The sequence below is a fragment of the Quercus suber genome, unplaced genomic scaffold (assembly GCF_002906115.3).
Source record: "Quercus suber isolate HL8 unplaced genomic scaffold, Cork oak 2.0 scaffold_784, whole genome shotgun sequence".
NCBI lineage: Eukaryota > Viridiplantae > Streptophyta > Magnoliopsida > Fagales > Fagaceae > Quercus > Quercus suber.
Genome location: NW_027070220.1, coordinates 178,257 through 198,854, shown reverse-complemented (window position 1 = coordinate 198,854; position 20,598 = coordinate 178,257). Strand labels below are relative to the sequence as shown.

Sequence of the window (20,598 nt, the reverse complement as noted above, 5' to 3'; positions counted from 1 at the left end):
CTCTCTCTCTCTCTCTCTCTCTCTCTCTCTCTCTCTCTCTCTCTCTCTCTCTCTCTCTCTCTCTCTCTCTCTCTCTCTCTCTCTCTCTCCATTGGCAACCTATCATTTTCCCAAATTTGATGATGATTCTATGACATTAAATATGCATTATTAGTTTTTTTTTTTTAATTTAGTGTTTCTAACTTGATTTGTTCTGTATTTCATTCTTCCTTTGATGCATTGAGTGTGAGAATGAGTGTTTCCCTAGAATTACTCCACTTTATGTGGACAATTTTATTTATTTAATTTAGGCAAAATATTATATTTTAAATTTTTTAAAATAAAAAAGGAGTGGAAATATAAATAATTTAATGATATATATGGAGGATGTGGCTGAATTTAAATGTTAAATAAAATGATATGAGAAAAAAAATACATAACAATAAACACTAACTTATCCAAATAATTCTATGTAATATAATAATAGTACATTCTTATATACTATTTTTAATTATTTATAATGCAATATGATAATATTTAACAATCAAAACATTGAGAGAGAGAGAGAGAGAGAGAGAGAGAGAAAACTATGCAAAGAATGAAAAAGAGTGACAAATTTATAGTAAAAGTGAAGGGATAAGAAGAGAAAAATAAAGGAAGATGAGAGAAAGATGAATAGCAATATTAAAGTAGAGGGTAGTGGGGAGATGAAAAGGTAAGGGAAGAAAGATTGAAGAAAATGTAAATATTTAAAAAATAAATGAATGTAAAATAAAAATTATAGGAAAATTAGAAATAAAAATGAAATATATATAAATGTTAAAACCGACAAAAATGAATATATAAAATCAATAATCTATTTATATATTTTTTTTGTAAAAAAAAAAAGAATAAATAATAAATAATAATTATGTGGTGAATGAGATGTGGCGATGAGGTGGCGCAACAGGAGCTTAGCAGCAATAAATATCACGCTTCAACTTTTAGTAATATATAGATATAGGTGATAAACAAAATTTTTGGTTAATTCTTATGTATGTATTTCACTTTTCGTTCCATTGTACTTCTATTTATGTAAATCTTGGTTGATGCAGGATACATCTGTGCAGAAGGAATTTTTTTTAATTTTTTTTTGCATTCCAGTTAGTCCAGGGAGTAGCAGATTGATATGGAGCTTCCCAAGAAACTATGGTTATTGGATTTATAAACTTGTGCCACGATGGATATTTGATATAAAACAAAACCTGATTCTAGATTCTGATTTATATTCTTCTACACATTGAGGTGACTCCCATTTTGTATGTTATTGCAAGTTTCTTTTCTTTTCTTTTCTTTTTCTTTTTTCAATCTAGGTAGCTGGTTTATTCCATTATAAATCACTTTTGCTTTTGATGAGTTACTATCGAAGTTACTGATATAGGTTCACCAGATCAACCTTACTACAGATTCATGGGTTCTGCTATTTCAAAAGATAACTATTCTGAATATTTTACAAACCCGACTTGTGAGGTTTCCAAATGTAATTTGAGAGCGAAAGAGAAAAGACACTGACAACAACCAGATATCCTGTATTTCTTTCGAATGTATATATGTGATACTTCTTTGATTAATTATGTAGGATCTTCAATGTTTCGATTTAGTTATTATTTTTCTTGATTTTGCTATTACGTTAACTAAGTTTTGAATTAGAATTTGGAAATATTATTATTTACTAGACTGCACTAGTAGCTGACAAGATCACTTTCCAGTTCCATCTTGTTTCATAGATTATTGCTTGTAGCATAACAAAATTTCTTTACTATTATTATTTTATAAACACTGCATAGAGATGGTTCAATTTTTTAGAAACTTTCTTTCCATGTAAATGTCTAACGATTCTAATACAACTTTTTATTTTTAATTTTTTTCTGAAGTTTAACATTTTATATGATAAGGCAGAAATTGCTCACTGTAATTTACCCGGCTGTGATATGTAGTTTAGTGTTTTTTTTTTTTTTTAAACCAAAGCTCTAGTCTTTAGTCCAGCCTCCGGCAGGAAGAGAAGCAAATTAGCTGACTGTTGTTCCTTAAATGTATTATATCACATAGATTTTAGTAGTGGCTTCTGACTCCTAAGTTCTTTCTATAGGAGCATAAGATAATGGATGTTGGTCCTGCCAATTGGCAGAAACCTTGTTTTGTGCCAACAAAATCAGATGCGCTTGTGATTGGATTTAGAAAATGGCTAAACAAGTATGCTGGCGGTCAAGTTGATTGGAAAGGCAAGTACAATGGAGTTCTTCCCCCAACTCCTCCTAGAGAGCAGCTGATGGACAGGTAATTCACACAATTGCCCATGTGGATTCAAGCTAGAATTTGATACTTTTTTTTTATTATCTAGAAAGAGTATCATTTTTTAGAATATTATACAAGAGAATGGTAGATCTTTGTAGATGCATGTAATAAATAGCTAAACCTGTTTCTTGTAATCGGTAAGATATCATGTGCAAACTTTACTTACATCAACAGCTTAAACAGTTGAAATTGTCATAATACCTTGAGACTTCTTTCTTTTTCTGTCTGTGGAAAGCCAAGAACACTGGAAAATATGGAATAATTTGACCAATACACACATATTCACCACTTGTCTTATTTTTGAGAATTGGTTCGTAGAAATTATATTTCACAATCTTTTTCAGGTACTGGTCCCATGTGGTGAACTGCACTAGTTGTAGTGCAGCATACAAAGGTTTCAATGTACTTGAAGTTGTCCTCCGAGTAGTTTCTATTGCTTCAATTGCGATTGCTGCTGCAGCCAAGCAGGGTGCAATCTCAACAGCCGCAAGAACCGCAATGGTTTTGATGGCAGTACTATTCTATGCATCTTCAAGATGTTTGGCTCGCTTCATCTACAGAAACTTCCATTACCATGACTACGATCATGCTTTTCGCTGATGCTATTCTAACTTACTGTCCAACCTTAAAACACCATATTCTGGTGTTTAATGAAACTTGTTGTCCAACCACAATAAAGGTTAATGAAACTTGCATAAAGAAAAATTTGACATTTCTGGTTTTATGTGTTTATAACTTGCTTAATACTCACCAAGAATTCTTGTAGTTCAATCACATTACCTAGTTATCTCACAATAAGGAGAACTATGATTCGCCCCCTTCTTGTTTTCTTATTTTAAGCCAAAAAAATGACTTTTTGCTCATTTTATTCATTTCTTAGTTTTCACTTCTTAGTTAGTGTGTGAGTGATGCGGGTATTTTAAAAAAGTGATTATATAAAATGAAAATAATGAAAAAATGAATGAAGAATATATGTTTTATTGAAAATAAAATTCAACGTGACTGTTCTAAATTTTCACATGTAATTGAAAAAAAAAAAAATCCTCTGGCAAAAAAAAAATTCTATCTATTACACCTTTAAGATTCTATCTTTTAAATTTAACTACACTATCAAATAACATGACAGTTTATAGTTTGTACGTATTGAAAGTGAAACACGTTTCAAATCAACCAATATATATATATATATATATATAATAATAGGTAAGGCTTAGAGAAACTCAAATTAAAATTCCAAATTAGAGTTCTAATTTTGCGTCATGTGTCCTAAATTATTTATTCTTAAATATTTTTATTTCTTAATTTTAAAATCAAATGTGGGACCATATCATTAATATCCAAGTGAGTTATTAAGGACAAAAACCTAAGAGTCTAGATTTAATGAATCGTTAAAAAAAAAAATGCTTCACAATAATTTTAAAAAAATATATATGGACAATTTACATTTTATACCTAATAATATCCATACAAAATTTTTAAAAAAATTAACAAAATATAAAAATGATTATCAATATTGTACGGGGCTAGGCCCTAGGCCTCAGGCCCAAGCCTCATGGCACATTATATGATCTTATCCCCATTCTTGGACCTTTAGCCTCGACCCGGACACCTCAGGGCCCAATTTGGGCCCAAGAGCTAAAATAAGACCACGCTAGCTTGAATACCTCAAGCGAACCCCTCTCGATCATTTCTAACCTGGTCGGGAGTGTTATTACTCGAAGACACCCTGTACTCGGTTGTACGATAGTGCCTTTAAGAACATCGCTGCCGAGCGAGATTCTGGAGATGGAAATCAGTTCCAATGCCACTACCACCTTTCCCGACGGAGCATCCACTTTGAGATGATGGAATTAGACCCCCATTCGCACTAGTAAGGGGGAGTAATCATAACACCTCCACTTATCCTAGCCTATAAATAGAAGAAGAGAATGAGGAATTAGGGGTTAGCAATTCTGGGGAGAATGTTGAGAGAAAAGAGCAACCACTCTAAGAGAGAAAAGAGCAATTTTGTGAGGTAAAGAGAATGATTTTGAGGAAATAGAAGTGTACTTTGGTCTCTGAGTATAGGACCACCCATAGTAGGGAACCCAAAACCCACAATACAAATAGATTATGAGCCCAAGTGGAGGTTGAGCCCAACAGCCATATTTTGTGTGCGCACAAATAGTATTTAAATTATATATGTAGGGTCGATTTTTGTAGCCTAAGCCCAAAAGAGATTGGTTATAGGCCCAACGAACCCAGAACAATAAATTTGTAGAGAGTGGGTTGAAGGTTTAGGCACTGACCGGCCCCTTAGAAGCCTGAACATCTTTTCCTTTTATTAAAGAAACGCTTAGAACAATTTACAGCTAGGAGATGCTCCTCGGCCCATGGCCGAGGAGGCTTTTTTCCTCCCTTCACTCCCAAAACCAAAAAAACCCCCCTATACATTTTGCTTGTCTCTCTTATATACTACTTGTAGGGTCAGTTTTTGCGGCCCAAGCCCAAGGAGGTATGGATTTGGAACCCTCTGAGCCCAAAACAATAAATTTTGTAGAGAGTGGGCGAAAGGGCTAGGCAAATAATGAAAATGACAGTATTAAACAGCAACACCAATGAGAGAAGTTGAATTAATGTGCTCTCGGACTAATATGAGTACTCTGTCCGAAGAGAAGTTGTTCATTGATAATCAAGGGTTACAATTGCTGGAGCTACAACCATCTAAGGTACCCTTTCTCTCTCCTGTTTTTCGATCCCCTTCTATCAGAGGTACCCTTCCCTTATATAGCATTACCTTCTTACATCTCCTCCGTCCACTTGTTCATCATCCAGGCATCCACTCGAGTACATGTCCCATCATCCCACCTTTAGCCTTATGTGAGTAGCTGTCCGTCTTCGCTCACGAAAATCTCAGATCTCAACAGGAAGTTGAGGGCGGCGACGTTCGTAAGGCTTAGCCGAGGAGATACGTGTTTTTATCTGTTTCAAGGCACAGCAGAGCTATGTTAGGGACTCAAAAACAGTATCACAAAAGAAACCGAAAACGATTAAAATACAAGGACTCTAAGCCTATGGTTAGTGTGCCTAAATCTAACATGGCCCACCTGGCTTTCCACGCTTAGTCGGGCAGTGATGGCCGTCATGCCATGCACCCGAGACGATCACATAGTCGTCTTTCATCCCTTTGTTGGATTTGGGAGGCAAGAAATGAGCCTGACCACGTCCGACCGGGATTTTAAGTAGTACCCCGCGTCTTGCTGGCTGTGGCATTCGTACAGATGCACTACATCGAGCCAGGTGAGGCCCAATCCTAGTGGAGGTTAAGGTGTTCAATGGCCCCTAGAATCCTAAACATGTTGGGCGCGCACTGCCAGGGAGTGATCCTATGGTTTCGGAGATAGCTAGTAGTAATGGGACCCATGGGGATGGTCATCCCCCCTTCTTTGAAGGCGATAAGAGGAATAACTACTTCTCCCGTCTCCCGGTCCGTTAGAATTTTTTCTGGGGGCAGTACCTCACACCCACGTTGGGGAATGTGGTACGTGGACCTAAATGCTTCTAAACGCTCAGGGGTATCCACCATGTATTCGAGTTTTCCCATGATGCTCAGTTGACACTGATGGCCGAAGAGAAAATTAAAAGATTTGGTGAACGATGACTCACCGGGATTAAATCGGAGAGAGGATTTCAGGCTTGTGGGAAGGTTTTTGATGGCTCTCAGGAAGCCTGAAAGCAGCGATTGGGAGTTTTGGACGGAGCGGTGCGTCTGTTCTCTCTGGAGCGTCTGAAGATTCGCGAAGTGAAGAAGAAATAATGTCCTCTGAAGCTTTATACGGGGTCAAACGAGGGGTCAGGGGCACTCCCGCCCAAATTTCGAAGAACAACCTCAGCCGTTGGATCATTTAATCACCGTTGGATAGGAAGGGCGAAGCGTCACCTGGTGCAATTAATGAGGTGCCTGGGGAATAAGGAAGCCGCAGCGACATTAATGAAGCAGCAGTGCCTATACTTATACACGTGTCAATTCAAGTTTGCCTGTTTACAAGCTTTTGCCCCAGGGGAAGTCAAAATCCTACTTTTTCTCTTCGGATGCGTACGAAAAACTACAGATTTTGAGGGCTAATGTGGGGGGAGAAAAACCCAGCCCAGCTTATTCGGCCCAAGGCCTAAAAGAGGAACATTCTTCATCCGAGGAGATGAAGCCTTCAGTCGGAAGCCCACGCCAATGGGGATGCCTGGAGACGAACACGTATACCATCCGAGGAGATGCTCATACGTCCGAGCAGACATGAGTCCTCGGATCCGAAGAGGTTTGATCAAACGCGAGTATGGGAGGTTCAAGTGATCTATTTGACAAGTGTAAGGAGGGAGAGGAACCTCGAACACACATGAAGATAACAGCAACAGGGGAATATCAAGGAGGCGTACTTCAACCACCACATTTAATGCCCTGTACCTACCTTTCTGGCCGCATTTATGTGGACAGGACACCTGAACGGTGCTTTCTCAGCTACCGCCACTCACATAAGGCTAAAGGTGGGATGATGGGACATGTACTCGAGTGGATGCCTGGATGATGAACAAGTGGACGGAGGAGATGTAAGAAGGTAATGCTATATAAGGGAAGGGTACCTCTGATGGAAGGGGATCAAAAAACAGGAGAGAGAAAGGGTACCTTAGATGGTTGTAGCTCCAGCAATTGTAACCCTTGATTATCAATGAACAACTTCTCTTCGGACAGAGTACTCATATTAGTCCGAGAGCACATTAATTCAACTTCTCTCATTGGTGTTGCTGTTTAATACTGTCATTTTCATTATTTGCCTAGCCCTTTCGCCCACTCTCTACAAAATTTATTGTTTTGGGCTCAGAGGGTTCCAAATCCATACCTCCTTGGGCTTGGGCCGCAAAAACTGACCCTACAGCCGCAATAATAATTAATGAATGAAATTGACATGCGCGCGCGCGCGCGCGCACACACACACACACATATATATATATATATACACACACACTAATAAAATTGAAACCATCCATATTATTGGAGAACCAAGTGTAATTTGACCCAAGTTAAAAATTTCCTGTGAACAAAATCAAATCAAATGTTATTCTTTCTTTCTTTCTTTCTTTCTTTCTTTTTTTTTTTTTTTTTTTTTTTTTTTTTTTTTTTTTTCCTCTCTAGTTGGGTTAAGTCTGGTTACAACTCACAAGTCTTTTTTTACTAAACTTTTTTTTCCTCCTTGAAATTAAAAAATAATGCAATCGAATGTCCTTCGTTTCTCAAACCTCTCAAAATAAATATATACACACACACAAGAAATAAATACATTTCTAGTAAGCATATGAAAACTATTTTTTAAATAAAATTAAACTAATTTGTCAAAAAACTTTAAATATATTTGTAATATTTATATATTTCGATTTTCAACAGTGTCAAAATGTTATATACCCATGATTTTATAATGTATTAGCCGTATAAACATTCAACTATAAGGCTTACAATTTCAAATTCTCGTTCCATAATATATAAGTTGTATAAACATTGAAATTTAAGAGTTACTACATCCCATTCACGCATAATTGCACATACGCACGTAGAAAGCTCCCTACTGGTTCTGTGATTCCTCTATCTGAAGTCATATATGTGCCTTAATTTGTGCAAAGCTCTTTGTTTTCTGAAAACACAGCTTGTGGATGATTCAATAACAGTGACATTGTACATTGCTTTTACATCTGGTATGCAAAGCATTATAGATATTGTGCCAAAAGTAGAGAGGGGGGCAGGGGGAAGGAAAAGAAAAAAACAAGCATAACGGTAGAACTTTATCTAACATCCTTCAATATTATTAATCAAAAAAGAAAAACAAAAATCCTCCAACATTAGTTGAAACAAGACCTTGACAATGTCAGCAAAGGCAGCATGTAATATAATTTGTTTTGAGTCATGGATCAATGGTGCTTAATTGTAGCAAATGGGATGTCACCCAAAATAAGGGTTGGAAGGTAGAGCAACATGTTCAACCTTGTCTGTTTGGATCCCCAAATATGTTTACTTATCACGAGGTAAAAAATTGTTAAGAGTTGCATGTCGATAAATTTCGGATTCCACCAGGCATATAACTCTAACGCAATCCAATCTTCCACGGGAAGCAATTCTAGCATGCTTCCTCAAGTGGCATGAAAACATCTCTTACCCTTAACTCTGACATATAAGTGATTAGCAAACAGAATTCCTATCTCTCGGTAAGATATAAGAGGAGCTCCCCAGCCTACTACAAAAACGCCATTGTGAGGAACCACGTCCCCAATATGCAAAATTTGATATGTAGACAGTATGCTACAGCATGTCAAATTAATGTCATTGACTTTCACCATGTATTCTGTTTCAACAATCTTATGTATTCCTTTTATCACCGGGTATATTGTAAGCTTCTCCATGCAAGACTGAAATTAATTCTTCTACAGTTCGTGACACAAAATCTACATTGGGAAGATGAAGACCCTTATGATATTCCTCTAAATTATACTCACTCCCTTTTAATGTTTTCCTGTAACTCTCAGTGGCTGATCTAGGGTGTCCTCTTGCAATCGATGCCTGCAAATCCATTGAAAGCTGTTATTCAATGCAAAAAGTTTAAAATACTACAATTAAAGTCCTGTTACCATTTTTTTTTTTAAATACTACTACATGTTTTAAATTAATTTTTTAATCATTTACAAACTTGGTCTTAAATTATATACTTCTATCAAGTAACAATCGTTTTTTTTTTTTTTTTTTGACTATTCATGTCTCAATCGAAACTTGGGCTTAAACTATATACTTCTATCAAGAAAGTAACAATCATTTTTTTGCTTTTACTATTTATTTTATTATTCAATTTCAATGATAATAGTGATCTTTTTCTTTCATTTACGGTGAGAGATTTAGACTAAGTGAGCAAATTTCACCTTTGAAGAGGCGTTGGTTAATTTAAAACTATCAAAAACCAAATTACTCTTTCTGTAGCATAAAATGATTCATCTTAACTTCTGGATAAAGGAAGCTGGAATTTATAATATACAGCCTGGAATGCTTCTGTGTGTATTTAACAAAAATCAGCATGCATAAAATACTGCAATATTACAGCATATGGAAGCTACAAGAAGCATCATTTCAATCTTAAACAGGATTGACACACTTCAAAGGCATTTCAAGATCCAAAACTTTAATGAAAGATATATATTAAGGCTTGACAGGAACTAACCCAATGTCCTTTTCCCAACTCAAAAAGCCAAAAGCTCCATTCCCTTGTATCCTCCCCATTAATTTTGACAGATATGTTGGTCCACCTAGTGTGATGAAACTCCACTTTGTCCAACCCATATGCCAGTCCGCTTCCTATTGCTTTGACATATGCTTCTTTCAAACACCAATATCTGCAAAAAAGTATAAATTGTCAGTTAATACTCTAGTATTTCTGGTTGGTTCACAACTAAAATATTATCAGGTAGGACACTAACATTAGTACTATATGCAATTAAATGAATAATCAAAGTTGCTCTTGTGGAAGAGGAAGGAACTCTTTTTCTTTCTTTCATTTTTCAGAGGGGGGAAGAGGAGGGGGGTAAGTTTTCTACCCACTGGAATTTCAAGAGAGCTACAAATGCATCATAATAGTAGGTCAATCATTGTCTTCCCGAGTATAAACAGGTAAAATTAATCAATCAAAGCAGGCTCCTGGCTGGATACCATCCTAATTTCAGCATATGTGTGTGTGTAATCTATTTTCTAGACAACAGAATGCACCTTAGATGTAAGCTTATTACAGTTTTCTGCTACTCAATTTACTACTGTTGTGCAAAATGGGGTGAAAGCATGATAACGGTGGTGAATATTAAAAGAAAATATCATTAAAAAGAGATTGAACAATTGATTTCTAAGAAAATATAATGAATTGCACACCTTCTAGTTGGCTCAATGGTTTTGCTGATAAGAATCATCATATAGATGAAGTGCAATTTTACCTATAAAACTCAGCCAAAATACCATCACAAGAGCCGGCATTCACTATATTATCCCATTCCAAACTTGAAAAGTATGAGGAGAAGTTCTGAATGAATTCTAGAACTGTCTCCTTTGGGGGAATGTCATAAGAAACTATGTCCAACCCTACAAGGCACAAAGGTTCAGATGCTATAGCCACATAGTCACCATGATGGTATACATTGAAATTAAAATTGGGAAATTCGCATTATCATTTTCCTGAAAAGGACAAACGTGGTATATTAAATATAATTATGGTAATGGAGCTACAAGTAAGCTGAAAAAGATATAAGATGATATCTATCAACTCTCACAAACAAAAATGTGAAAAGCAAAGGGTGAAAACAGAGAAGGGGGAGAGGAGAAGAAGAAAAAGAAAACTACAATCTTTGTTGAAAGTTGTTATTTTTTAATGGAGAACCTCTTTTAAATTTCAAGAAATTAATATCCAGAACTTCTATTGCATATTGAAGTGACTAATTATCCCCAAAATCAAAACTGCTTAAAGGATGAATTTTTTCATATATAGCAACAAATTTCATTTGTCATCATGCTCACATTCCGGGGCGTTTTTTACATTTAAAGTTTTAGATTCCCAAAACTCACTCTGGTATTCCACTTCATGTATAAATGTTGAGTACCAAATGTCCGCAAATTCTTACAGTGAAATTTCATAATGTTAAATTTTTTTTCTTGGTTTTGTTCTTGATGTTGATTGTTAAGAAGCCCAAGAACAATCACTTTGAGCATCAGGTAGAGCACAAAAAATGCTATTTTTTTTTTTTTTTGGGGTAAGTTATACATGAACCTGAACCCATGATCTTACCATGTACCTTGCTCTGTCAAGGGGAGGGTTTTAGTGCTACACTACTATAGAAGATTTTGGTGTCACCCTCTAATTTACATATTTAAAATCAACAATAATAAAAGCATTATAATAAAAAAGAAACACTACTAAACGATGAGGCTAAAATATTAAATTGAATAAACTTCAACTCAGCAACTCCTTACCAATAGATGTTTCTACTAGAAGACAGAAATTTTTTTTGATAAGTAATGAAGATTCATTGATAATAAAAAGAGAGACACCCAAGTACACAGGGAGTATACAAGGGTGAACAAATCAAGAACGAACATTACACCTATCAAAAAAAAAATCAAGAACGAACATTACAAAAATCAAGTAAATCCAAAATAGAAGAAAAAGGATGGTTCCTCCACACAGAGAACCAGTCCAATAAAGTTCTGAAAGTAAAAGCTTGAGGTCAGGCATGGAACGCTCAATGTCTTCAAAACACCTACTATTTCTCTCCTTCCAAATGCACCACATCAAACAATGAGGAACAACCATCCATATATATCCATTACGATGGCGACCAAATCGACCTTGCCAGCAAGCAAATAGCCCAACAACAGACATTGGCATAACCCAATAAACTCCAAATAAACCAAACACCATATCCCACAACTCCAAAGCAACCGGGCAATGAAGGAAAAGATGGTCAACAGTTTCACAATTACACTTGCACATATAACACCAATCCAAAATGCAAACCTTTCTTTTCCTTAAATTGTCAATTGTCAGACATTTCCCCAAGGCAGCGGTCCAAACAAAGAAAGCCACTCTAGAGGAAATCTTCTGCTTCCAAATGTTTTTCCAAGGGAAAAACTGCTCACTATGGCCAACTAGAAGATGATACTATGCACTAACCGTGAACCCCTTACTCTTACAAGGCAGCCAACATCTTTTATCCTCCCCGATCCCCCTTACAGGAGTGCTATAAATGGTATTGATGAAGCTCCTGAAAGCATCCCATTCCCAATTATGCACATCCCTACAAAAATGTATCTCCCAATGGAGGACACCATTGGTGTACCTCATTAGATCTGCCACACTTGCCTCTTTTCTATGACAAATCCTAAATAATTCAAGATAGCGGTCAGCGAGAGAAGAAGAACCACACCAACTATCTAGCCAAAACTGCACTTTTGATCCATCTCCAATTTCATATAGAATAAACCGAGATAAAAAGTGCCCCCCCCTTCTAATATTTTTCCACAAACTGAATCCATAAGGACCAGAGGAAGAGCTAGACACCAACCACCCCAATCACAACCATACTTTACCTCTATCACTTGACGCCATAGAGCATCCCTTTCTTGCCCAAATCTCCATAACCACTTCCCTAATAAAGCTACATTGAAAGTTCTCAGGTTCCTAATCCCCAACCCACCTGAAGCAAGCGGAGTACACACCATAGACCAATCAACCAGATGAAATTTAGGCTCATCTCCTAGGCCACCCCACAGAAAATCCCACTGAAGTCTAGCAATTCGGTTGGCCACCGAAGCAAGAATAGGGAATAAAGAAAGAAAGTAAGTAGGAAGATTTGAGAGAGTGCTTTTAATTAAAGTGACTCTACCTCCCTTGGATAAATATAATTTTTTCCAACTTGCTAATTTTCTTTCCATCTTCTCTAGAATTGGGTTCTAAATTGAATTGTCCTTAAATTTTGCCCCCAAAGGAAGACCCAAATATTTCATTGGGAGAGACCCTTGCTTGCAGCCTAAGATAGCCACCAAAAGATCCATGTTATGAACTGCTCCCATAGCCACCACTCAGACTTACCCAAATTTACCTTCAGACCAGACACCGCCTCAAACCAAATGAGCACCATACGGAGAATCAGCATTTGATCAATATTAGCATCATAAAAAATTAGAGTATCATCAGGGAAAAGGAGATGGGAAACCATCAAAGATCTTCCAGCAGAAACACCTACATTAAAACCTGACAAACGACCTTCATGGACAGCCTTATCCAACATTTTACCGATGGCTTCCATAACCAACACAAATAACAAAGGGGACAAAGGATTACCTTGCCGCAACCCCCTTGAACTTCCAAAAAACCCATGGGGAGTACCATTAATAAGGATAGAAAAACGAACCATAGATAAACAAAAAGAAATCCATCGCCTCCACTTATTAGAAAATCCACAATGCTCAAGCACCTGAGTAAGAAATCCCCAGTTCACATGATCAAAGGCTTTCTCAATGTCCAATTTACATAACAATCCTGGCTGACCAGACTTCAATCTACTATCAAGACATTCGTTAGCAATAAGAATGGAGTCAAGAATCTGCCTATTTAGAACAAAGGCATTCTGAGGAGCTAAGATGATCTCTCCTAAAACCATGCGAAGACGAATAGCCAAAACTTTAGCAAGAATTTTATAAACCCCCCCCCCCTCCCCCACCCCCCCAACAAGGCTGATAGGCCGAAAGTTCTTTACTTCCACCGCAATAGCTTTTTTAAGAATGAGAGCAATGAAAGTTGCATTCAAACTTTTTTCAAACTAACCTGTAACATGGAAATGGTGGAACACAACCATGATGTCTGATTTGAGAGTCCCCCAGCAAGCTTGAAAGAAAGCCATCAGAAAACCGTCAAACCCAGGAGATTTATCCCCATTAAACTCCTTGATGACTTCAAAAATCTTAGCTTCCTCAAAAAGTCCCTCAAACCAAACCACATTATCCCCTGAAATCCTAGGAAAATCCAATACATCTGGGAAAGGATGCTGCACTTGCTGCTCAGAGTATAGGTTCATATAGAAATGTTCAATATGGTCACCAGAATATTACTCTCCTCTCTATTTTTCTAGATCTGCAGTTTATTGTCATACTTTCCTTTCACTCTTCTCCATAATGATGAAACTCTCAACACAATTCTACAATTGAGAATCTAAGGAGAGCAGGTTTTGTTTGAGAAAAATAGAGACAAAAGAAAGTTTCCAAGTTTGTGGGTTTTAATGAGAGAGAATAACAAAGACACTGCTTGCTTCCACATTATTAAAAAGCAAGCAACAAAATCAGCCATTCTGACACAATTAATTGTAACCTCTTGGCAAAATCCAATAGATCGCCTTTTATTTATTTATTATCTTTTGATATTTACCATGACTCTGAAGACCAATAACATGCACATCAAGAAATTTTGGAGTTAGTGCATAAGTCTACCATCTTTCTAATATCTATTAGGTTTGATTTCTCCCTCCCTCCATCCCAAACTATCAAATTAACAAAAAATATGTTATGTTTGTCTCTTATATAAACTTTTTTGCAAGAAATATTTTTAAAAGTCATGGTTATTGACAATTGATAATTATAGGTACAAGAAGTGCATCATATCATATCAAATATGAAATGAGTTGCGACATTGAATCTACATCAGGATTCATGGAAAAGATATAATGAAAACTATGACATGCATGACACAATAATTATATATGATATAAACTGAATAATAAAAGTGGAAAAGGAACATATCTATTCAGTTTTATTTATATATATATACACACACACAGTAAATTTGGGTAAAAGAACAAATGATCACACTATCACAAATGGCAAAAGTATCCTCTGCATTCTAGAAACTTCCTCCTATGTTACTCTCTCTCTCTCTCTCTCTCTCTCTCTCTCTCTCTCTACCCTTATTGATAATTGAAATTTTCCTGCTGCTCTATAGAATATTACTTCATTGTGTCTAGGCTTGGCTTAAGTAGCAAAGGGATGGGTGAGATTGTTGTAAGACTGACTATTTTTATTAACTTTTGCTATATAGAATATTCATTAACTTTTGATAAGACTTAATTGCCAAAGCCTCAATTTGGTTGTTCATAGCCAAGCCAATATAAATGGACCATTATGCTCTTATCCCAATTATTTCTGATGCAGCAAATTTCAGATTGTCATTCCATCATAATTATCCATGTCCATCACATAATTATCAGTTGAAAATCTTTTTGCCAAAAACCATTTTTTCCTAAATGTAGTTGAATTCATGAGAACAAATCAGTTCTTTATGCTAAGACTATTTTTTCCTAATTAAGTTGAATCCATGGGGAACACAGTGGGTAATTACACACACCCAGTGGATCTCAAACACATGGCCTCACTTTGCAACTTACTCTTACAAGGAGAGGAGGTGCCATTTGAGCAAGAGCTTATTAACATGTTGGTCACATGATGATTACTCCTGCTTAATAATTACATAGTCAATACTAGATGATTTGATGGGATTGAAGCATACTCTTCAAAATTATTTGTTCAACTAGTTGAGGAAAATTGGGGATGTTTGTTGTTTTTCTCTTTTAGGGTTCATTGATCTTTGTAATTTTAAGTGTAATATTTCTTATCCCTAAGTTATACTTTAATTGATGTCTTAAGAATAAGATGCAAAAACTTAAAATCAAATATAAAGACCAAAATTGACTTGAATTTCATATTTGAATTTGAACCTGACCACATAATCACCAAGAGTCCCAAAATTGGGTAACACACATATTATCTGTTGAATTCAAAAAATAATAATAATAAAATTGTTAGCTATGGTTATACCAGATATGGCTTGCCATCCAATGTGCGATTTATGGTGATTTCATCAAATGGGATTCCCAGCACTTCATGTACAAGAGCATACTGAAGCAATCGGCTCACGAGTGCCTGTTTTCTATCCTCCATTCTCACAAACCTACCAATGTGAAGGCGAATTGAAAGGTCATGGACTCTACACAAACAATTCAACATTTCTTTCTTTGATAAAAAAAAAAGCTGGAATTTTTATTAATAAATCAGAACATAGTACAACAAAAGTCATCATCATACAGTAACAAGCTGCAAACAAAAAAACTAATGTACAAATACAGTGGAAAAAAACAATTCTACATTGTTAAAACACCCTACAAACTACAATCTACTACACCAACTTCATATAACTAAACAAAGATCAACCAAGATATAACATTGATAAAAAAAAAAAAAAAAAATCAAACTGAATCACCTCTAGGAAAGACACCAGGATTAAATCTTGAACAAAATAATTATGATATTTCAGTTTGTGAATATATGTGTTGAGAATTCCAATTGTTAATTTTCTTAGAGACCAAACAGAGCTTCACCGCATGATTCCGAAAGACCCATCAAAAACTATTATTGAAAAAAGGACAGATATTGATGATGTATGTGAATTTCAATGACAACTCGTTATTAAATATATATATATATATATATATAACTTTTAAGAATAGCATAGAACAGAATTGGTTTTCTTTTAATTTTCCCAGAAAGCAAACAGAGAGTAAAGGAGAGAAAAGAGAAGTAAAAACCTTGTAACAAAGGAGCGTTGACGTTGAGGCAGAAGAGAGAGGGCAGAGCAGAAGTCATTGGGAGATGGGTCCCACTTTGATATGTCCACTACCCATCCCTGTACTCCTTTCCCCATTTTTACTATCAAACTTAGAATTAATTAAAAGCTTTGCTCTCTCTCTCTCTCCCGCTCTCTTCAGATTTCTCTCTATTTTTTTTTTTTTTTTTTTTTTGAGGACAAATTTATCTCTGTTTTGATTATAGCACAACCGGTATTCCACTTTGGGTAGTGATCATGGGTTCAGTCCTACATGCCTGTTAATTTATTTTTATAAAGGGAAAAAATTTTGGTCAAAATTGCCTCTAAATTTAATATAATTTTAGTATTTTTTTTAATATATAAATAGAGTTTCAATCTATAATCTGTGATTAGATCAAGACATCAATTTGTATAGGTGAAAATTGGACTATATATCTCTTATTCTAAGATAATATTTTTAATATTTGAGTTTTTATTTTATTTTATTTTTTTTGAGAATAGTATTTGAAGTTTGAATATTTGAAGTTTCAAACAGGCAATTTTAGTCCAACCGTTTTCAAAAATGAGTTTTATTAGTTTTGCCTGGATCTAATTCTGCTAATTATATATATGTATTTTTTATTTTTAGATAATGCTAATTATATATATATATAGAAAGTTTCAATTTATGGCGTTCATTCCTCATGATAGCTTTTTATCATCAGATCAAAATACCAATCAGTTTTTGTTAATTTTATATTATGCTTGGCCTAGAAACAAGGTGGCCTAATTTATCTTATCAAACAAAATGGCCTATTTTAATGATGTGTCATCCAGTTTTTATTTTTTACTTTTTTAAAGTACACAATACCTAAACCAAACATACTTGTGTGTCCGAATTTAACATTTCCCAGTTGATTAATTATGAGTTTTGGATTTTAAAAATTCAGTTGAGCTTCTAGACAATTCCTCAAGTATATTGCTATATTATATATGAAATTTCATTTGTTATCCAATGATGGAAACTATATTATATATAATTAATGGAATGTAATAATGTTATAGACTTTTGCTACCTCATGTTGGACTATCTGGCCTTTTGCTCTTTTTGGGCAAAATATTTGGTATTATACCCCTGTTTCAAAACTATATAGGTGCGTGCCTTTGTTTCAATACTCGATGACCCTAAGATCGAGTTACTCAAGGTACTCGATTATTTGGAAGCTGAGTTCTATGCAGGATCTTGCCACACTGGCAATCCAGCGTGGCTTTTAGGCAATAAAATATTCCCGCGTTACTGTTTGTAACTCGACAATGTGGAAACCGAGTTATGTGCAGAATAAGAACCAGTTTTGAATGTAATGTCTCTAAAACAGTTTGTCTTCCTTCCTTCAACAGTTTCTCTCCCTTCCTCAGTCTGATCAGTAGCCACCGTCAGTCCGTTCAGTAAAGCCTTCCCAAGTTCAACGAATCTTCAAGTTCTCCTATTTCTACCCGTACCCAAACCAAACCGTTCAATAGACCCTTTTCGAATCTCAATCCAAACCCACACCCAAACCCACACCTTTTCACTCTCACCATAGCCGAAGCTCAACCCAATCCATCTTCAGAGTTAAAGGAGTGGAAATGTATTAAGGTAATTTCTAAATGTTGAGTTCAAATTTTCTTTTTTTCCCTTTGCATGTAATCTGAGTTAAGTGTTGCTTGTGCATGTACTTTGATTTGAATGTGGCTTCTTAAGTTTTTCTCTGTTAGATTTTTCTCTATCTCTATTCATTATTATTTTTGCTGTTTTAGCTTTGTTGGGTTTGGTTTTGAACTGGGTTTTGATGCACATCTAGGGCAGAAATTCATGTAAAATACAATTAGCATGACAACAGTGTTCATTGTTAGGGGAAATTGCTTTTTAATTCATATAGTTTGATATCAAAGCAAACTCTATAATTTCAACAAATTATGTCATAAGCTATGTCATGATTTTGAATTAGGGGAAATTGCTTTTTAATTCAATGCTGAATGATCTTGAATTGAGAAGCTATTAGTTTTACAAGCTTCAACCTTACTGGCTTTTACAAGCTTCCACTCTGTTAAGTTATTAATAGAATAGATATAATGTGTGTATAATGGATATGCACGCATATATCTACACACAGACCATAAAATGTACATCATGGACATCCACTATCACTGAACTAAATTGAACTCATAAATGCCATGTATATCTACTATTTTGGGTTCCTAAAACCTTTGCTGCCATATTGTTTTTATTCAACATCTTAGGTTTTTTTTTTTTTTTTTTTTTTTTTTTTTTTTTTTTTATTGTCTTAGAAGTTCTTAAAGTACTTTTTTTTTTTTTTTTTGGTTATTAGAATTCCTAGTCTTTCTAAGAAAGGATTTAGAAATAGCCTATATAATGGCTTTATTGTAGTCGATAATATTGATAGATTTCAATAACATTCCAACTTTTTTCAAGCGCAATTGCTATCTCCTACGTAAGTGTGACTGCTTAGGAAAGTCTAGGTGTGATTGCCTAGTGTTTTATCTTTCTTTATTTGATGTTCTTTTTATTGTTTTAATACCAAACAGCCATCAACACATTCAATATCTCATCAAGAATCTAGTTTAGTGTTGAAATTCCTAAAAATCCTACATCAAATTTGGTATTAAAGCCCTTTCAAGCTTCTGTCTTGTGTCAGAGTAGCAGTTATTTGTGGGTTATGTTTGTTGACTAAGTACATCGATTTATTATTATTATCATCTACTACATGTGGGGTTGAAAAGGGAACTTAGTGGCATTAAGATTAGGGTCACCAATCCTTTCCTAATAGGTTGGGTTAGGTTAGGGGGAGCATTAAGATTTGTAGTGGCTTTGGGAATGGAAATAGTAAATCCTCTAAAAAGCCAACTATTTTTAGGTGTCGGTGCCTCTAGGGTGCTTCTGACGAATCTAGGGCTTTGTTTATTTAATTATTTATTTATTTTGGCCTCCTATACTTATTTCCCAAGGGTATTGGTGGAGTTATTGATTTCTCTGTGTCAAAAATAATTTTTGTGGGTATAAAGGTTTAGGCTTTTGAATGGGAATTGATATATAATGTAATTAATGGAAAAGAATGGAATATGAATTGCTATTCTTATTTTATGTGAATGATGTAGAATGGAATACTAAAATTTGACGCAGATGGAAAATTGCAATAAAGAAACAAAGACGAAAAATGATAAAAAAATTAAAAACCTAGGAGTCAGTGATGGGAACATAACTAGTAATTTCCTTTAAAGAGTTCTATAATTTGGGATGTTTCAGATGACGAAGAGTTCTATTGGGACCTTCCTTAGTCTAAAGTTAAATTTACTCTTATTTGATTGCAGTTTCCTTTGATTTAGACATTGATTCGCACGTTGGTTGGTTGGTTGGTTAGGTTACTTATACATTCTACGACTATGTGTCCTTTTTGTTTATGCCTTGCAGCCATGAACATTAGGATCAAGTTAGGCATATATGCTCAGGCTAGCTGTTTTATATTTTAGTGTTTTACTTTAACTCTTCCTTGATATGATTAAATGGATTGAAAATCAGTGTATATATAGATGCATGATGTATAATTCAGTTGAGCAGTTATATGTTTTCAATTTTCTGTAAAATCTCTCTATCACGTTGTTTCTCTTTCACACTCTCTCTCTCTCTCTCTATCTCTCTCTCTCTCTCTCTCTCTCTCTCTCTCTCTATTTGTTTTTGTCAGTTTGTTCTAGAACATTCAATTACTTACTTGTGTTTACTTGCAAAAGCCAAGCTTTTCTTTAGTATTAAACATAGACCTACATGTCTAACATGATTGCATGCGTGTCAGGTATGCAGCAACTACGAAATGTGGATCCTAGACCCACGGTAAATACATAGTTGACACAACAACCGGGTCATCGATCCACGGTGCTGTGGGCAATGCCTACCGGCCAGGTACATAGTTGTACTGAACATTGGACATGTCGAAATCATTTCTTTTTATTTCTGTAGGGTTCTTTGATTATTTGTAAAAAGATTTTGGACATGGTAGCATTTCTCTTTTGGTTTAAACAAAATTTTATTTAATCCAAAGAGAAAATGGTATGAAGC

At 35.2% G+C, this 20,598-nt stretch overlaps 2 protein-coding genes across 2 annotated transcripts; one reads left to right on the top strand and one right to left on the bottom strand.

Annotated features, from left to right (window-relative positions):
- Positions 1-1,077: 1,077 nt before the first annotated feature.
- Positions 1,078-2,928, top strand: LOC136064861 (protochlorophyllide-dependent translocon component 52, chloroplastic-like). Its single transcript, XM_065767207.1, has 3 exons — positions 1,078-1,263; positions 2,108-2,295; positions 2,658-2,928. Exons 2-3 carry the CDS (start codon positions 2,120-2,122, stop codon positions 2,911-2,913), a joined length of 432 nt encoding a protein of 143 aa, XP_065623279.1. The 5' UTR covers positions 1,078-1,263; positions 2,108-2,119; the 3' UTR covers positions 2,914-2,928.
- Positions 2,929-8,201: 5,273 nt separating this feature from the next.
- On the bottom strand, positions 8,202-16,745 carry LOC112022834 (uncharacterized). Its single transcript, XM_024055463.2, has 5 exons — positions 16,489-16,745; positions 15,721-15,854; positions 10,300-10,528; positions 9,540-9,711; positions 8,202-8,890 (listed from the first exon to the last, which is right to left on the bottom strand). The coding sequence occupies exons 1-5, from the start codon at positions 16,602-16,604 to the stop codon at positions 8,690-8,692; spliced, it is 852 nt and encodes a 283-aa protein (XP_023911231.1). The 5' UTR covers positions 16,605-16,745; the 3' UTR covers positions 8,202-8,689.
- Between the last annotated feature and the right edge of the window lie 3,853 nt (positions 16,746-20,598).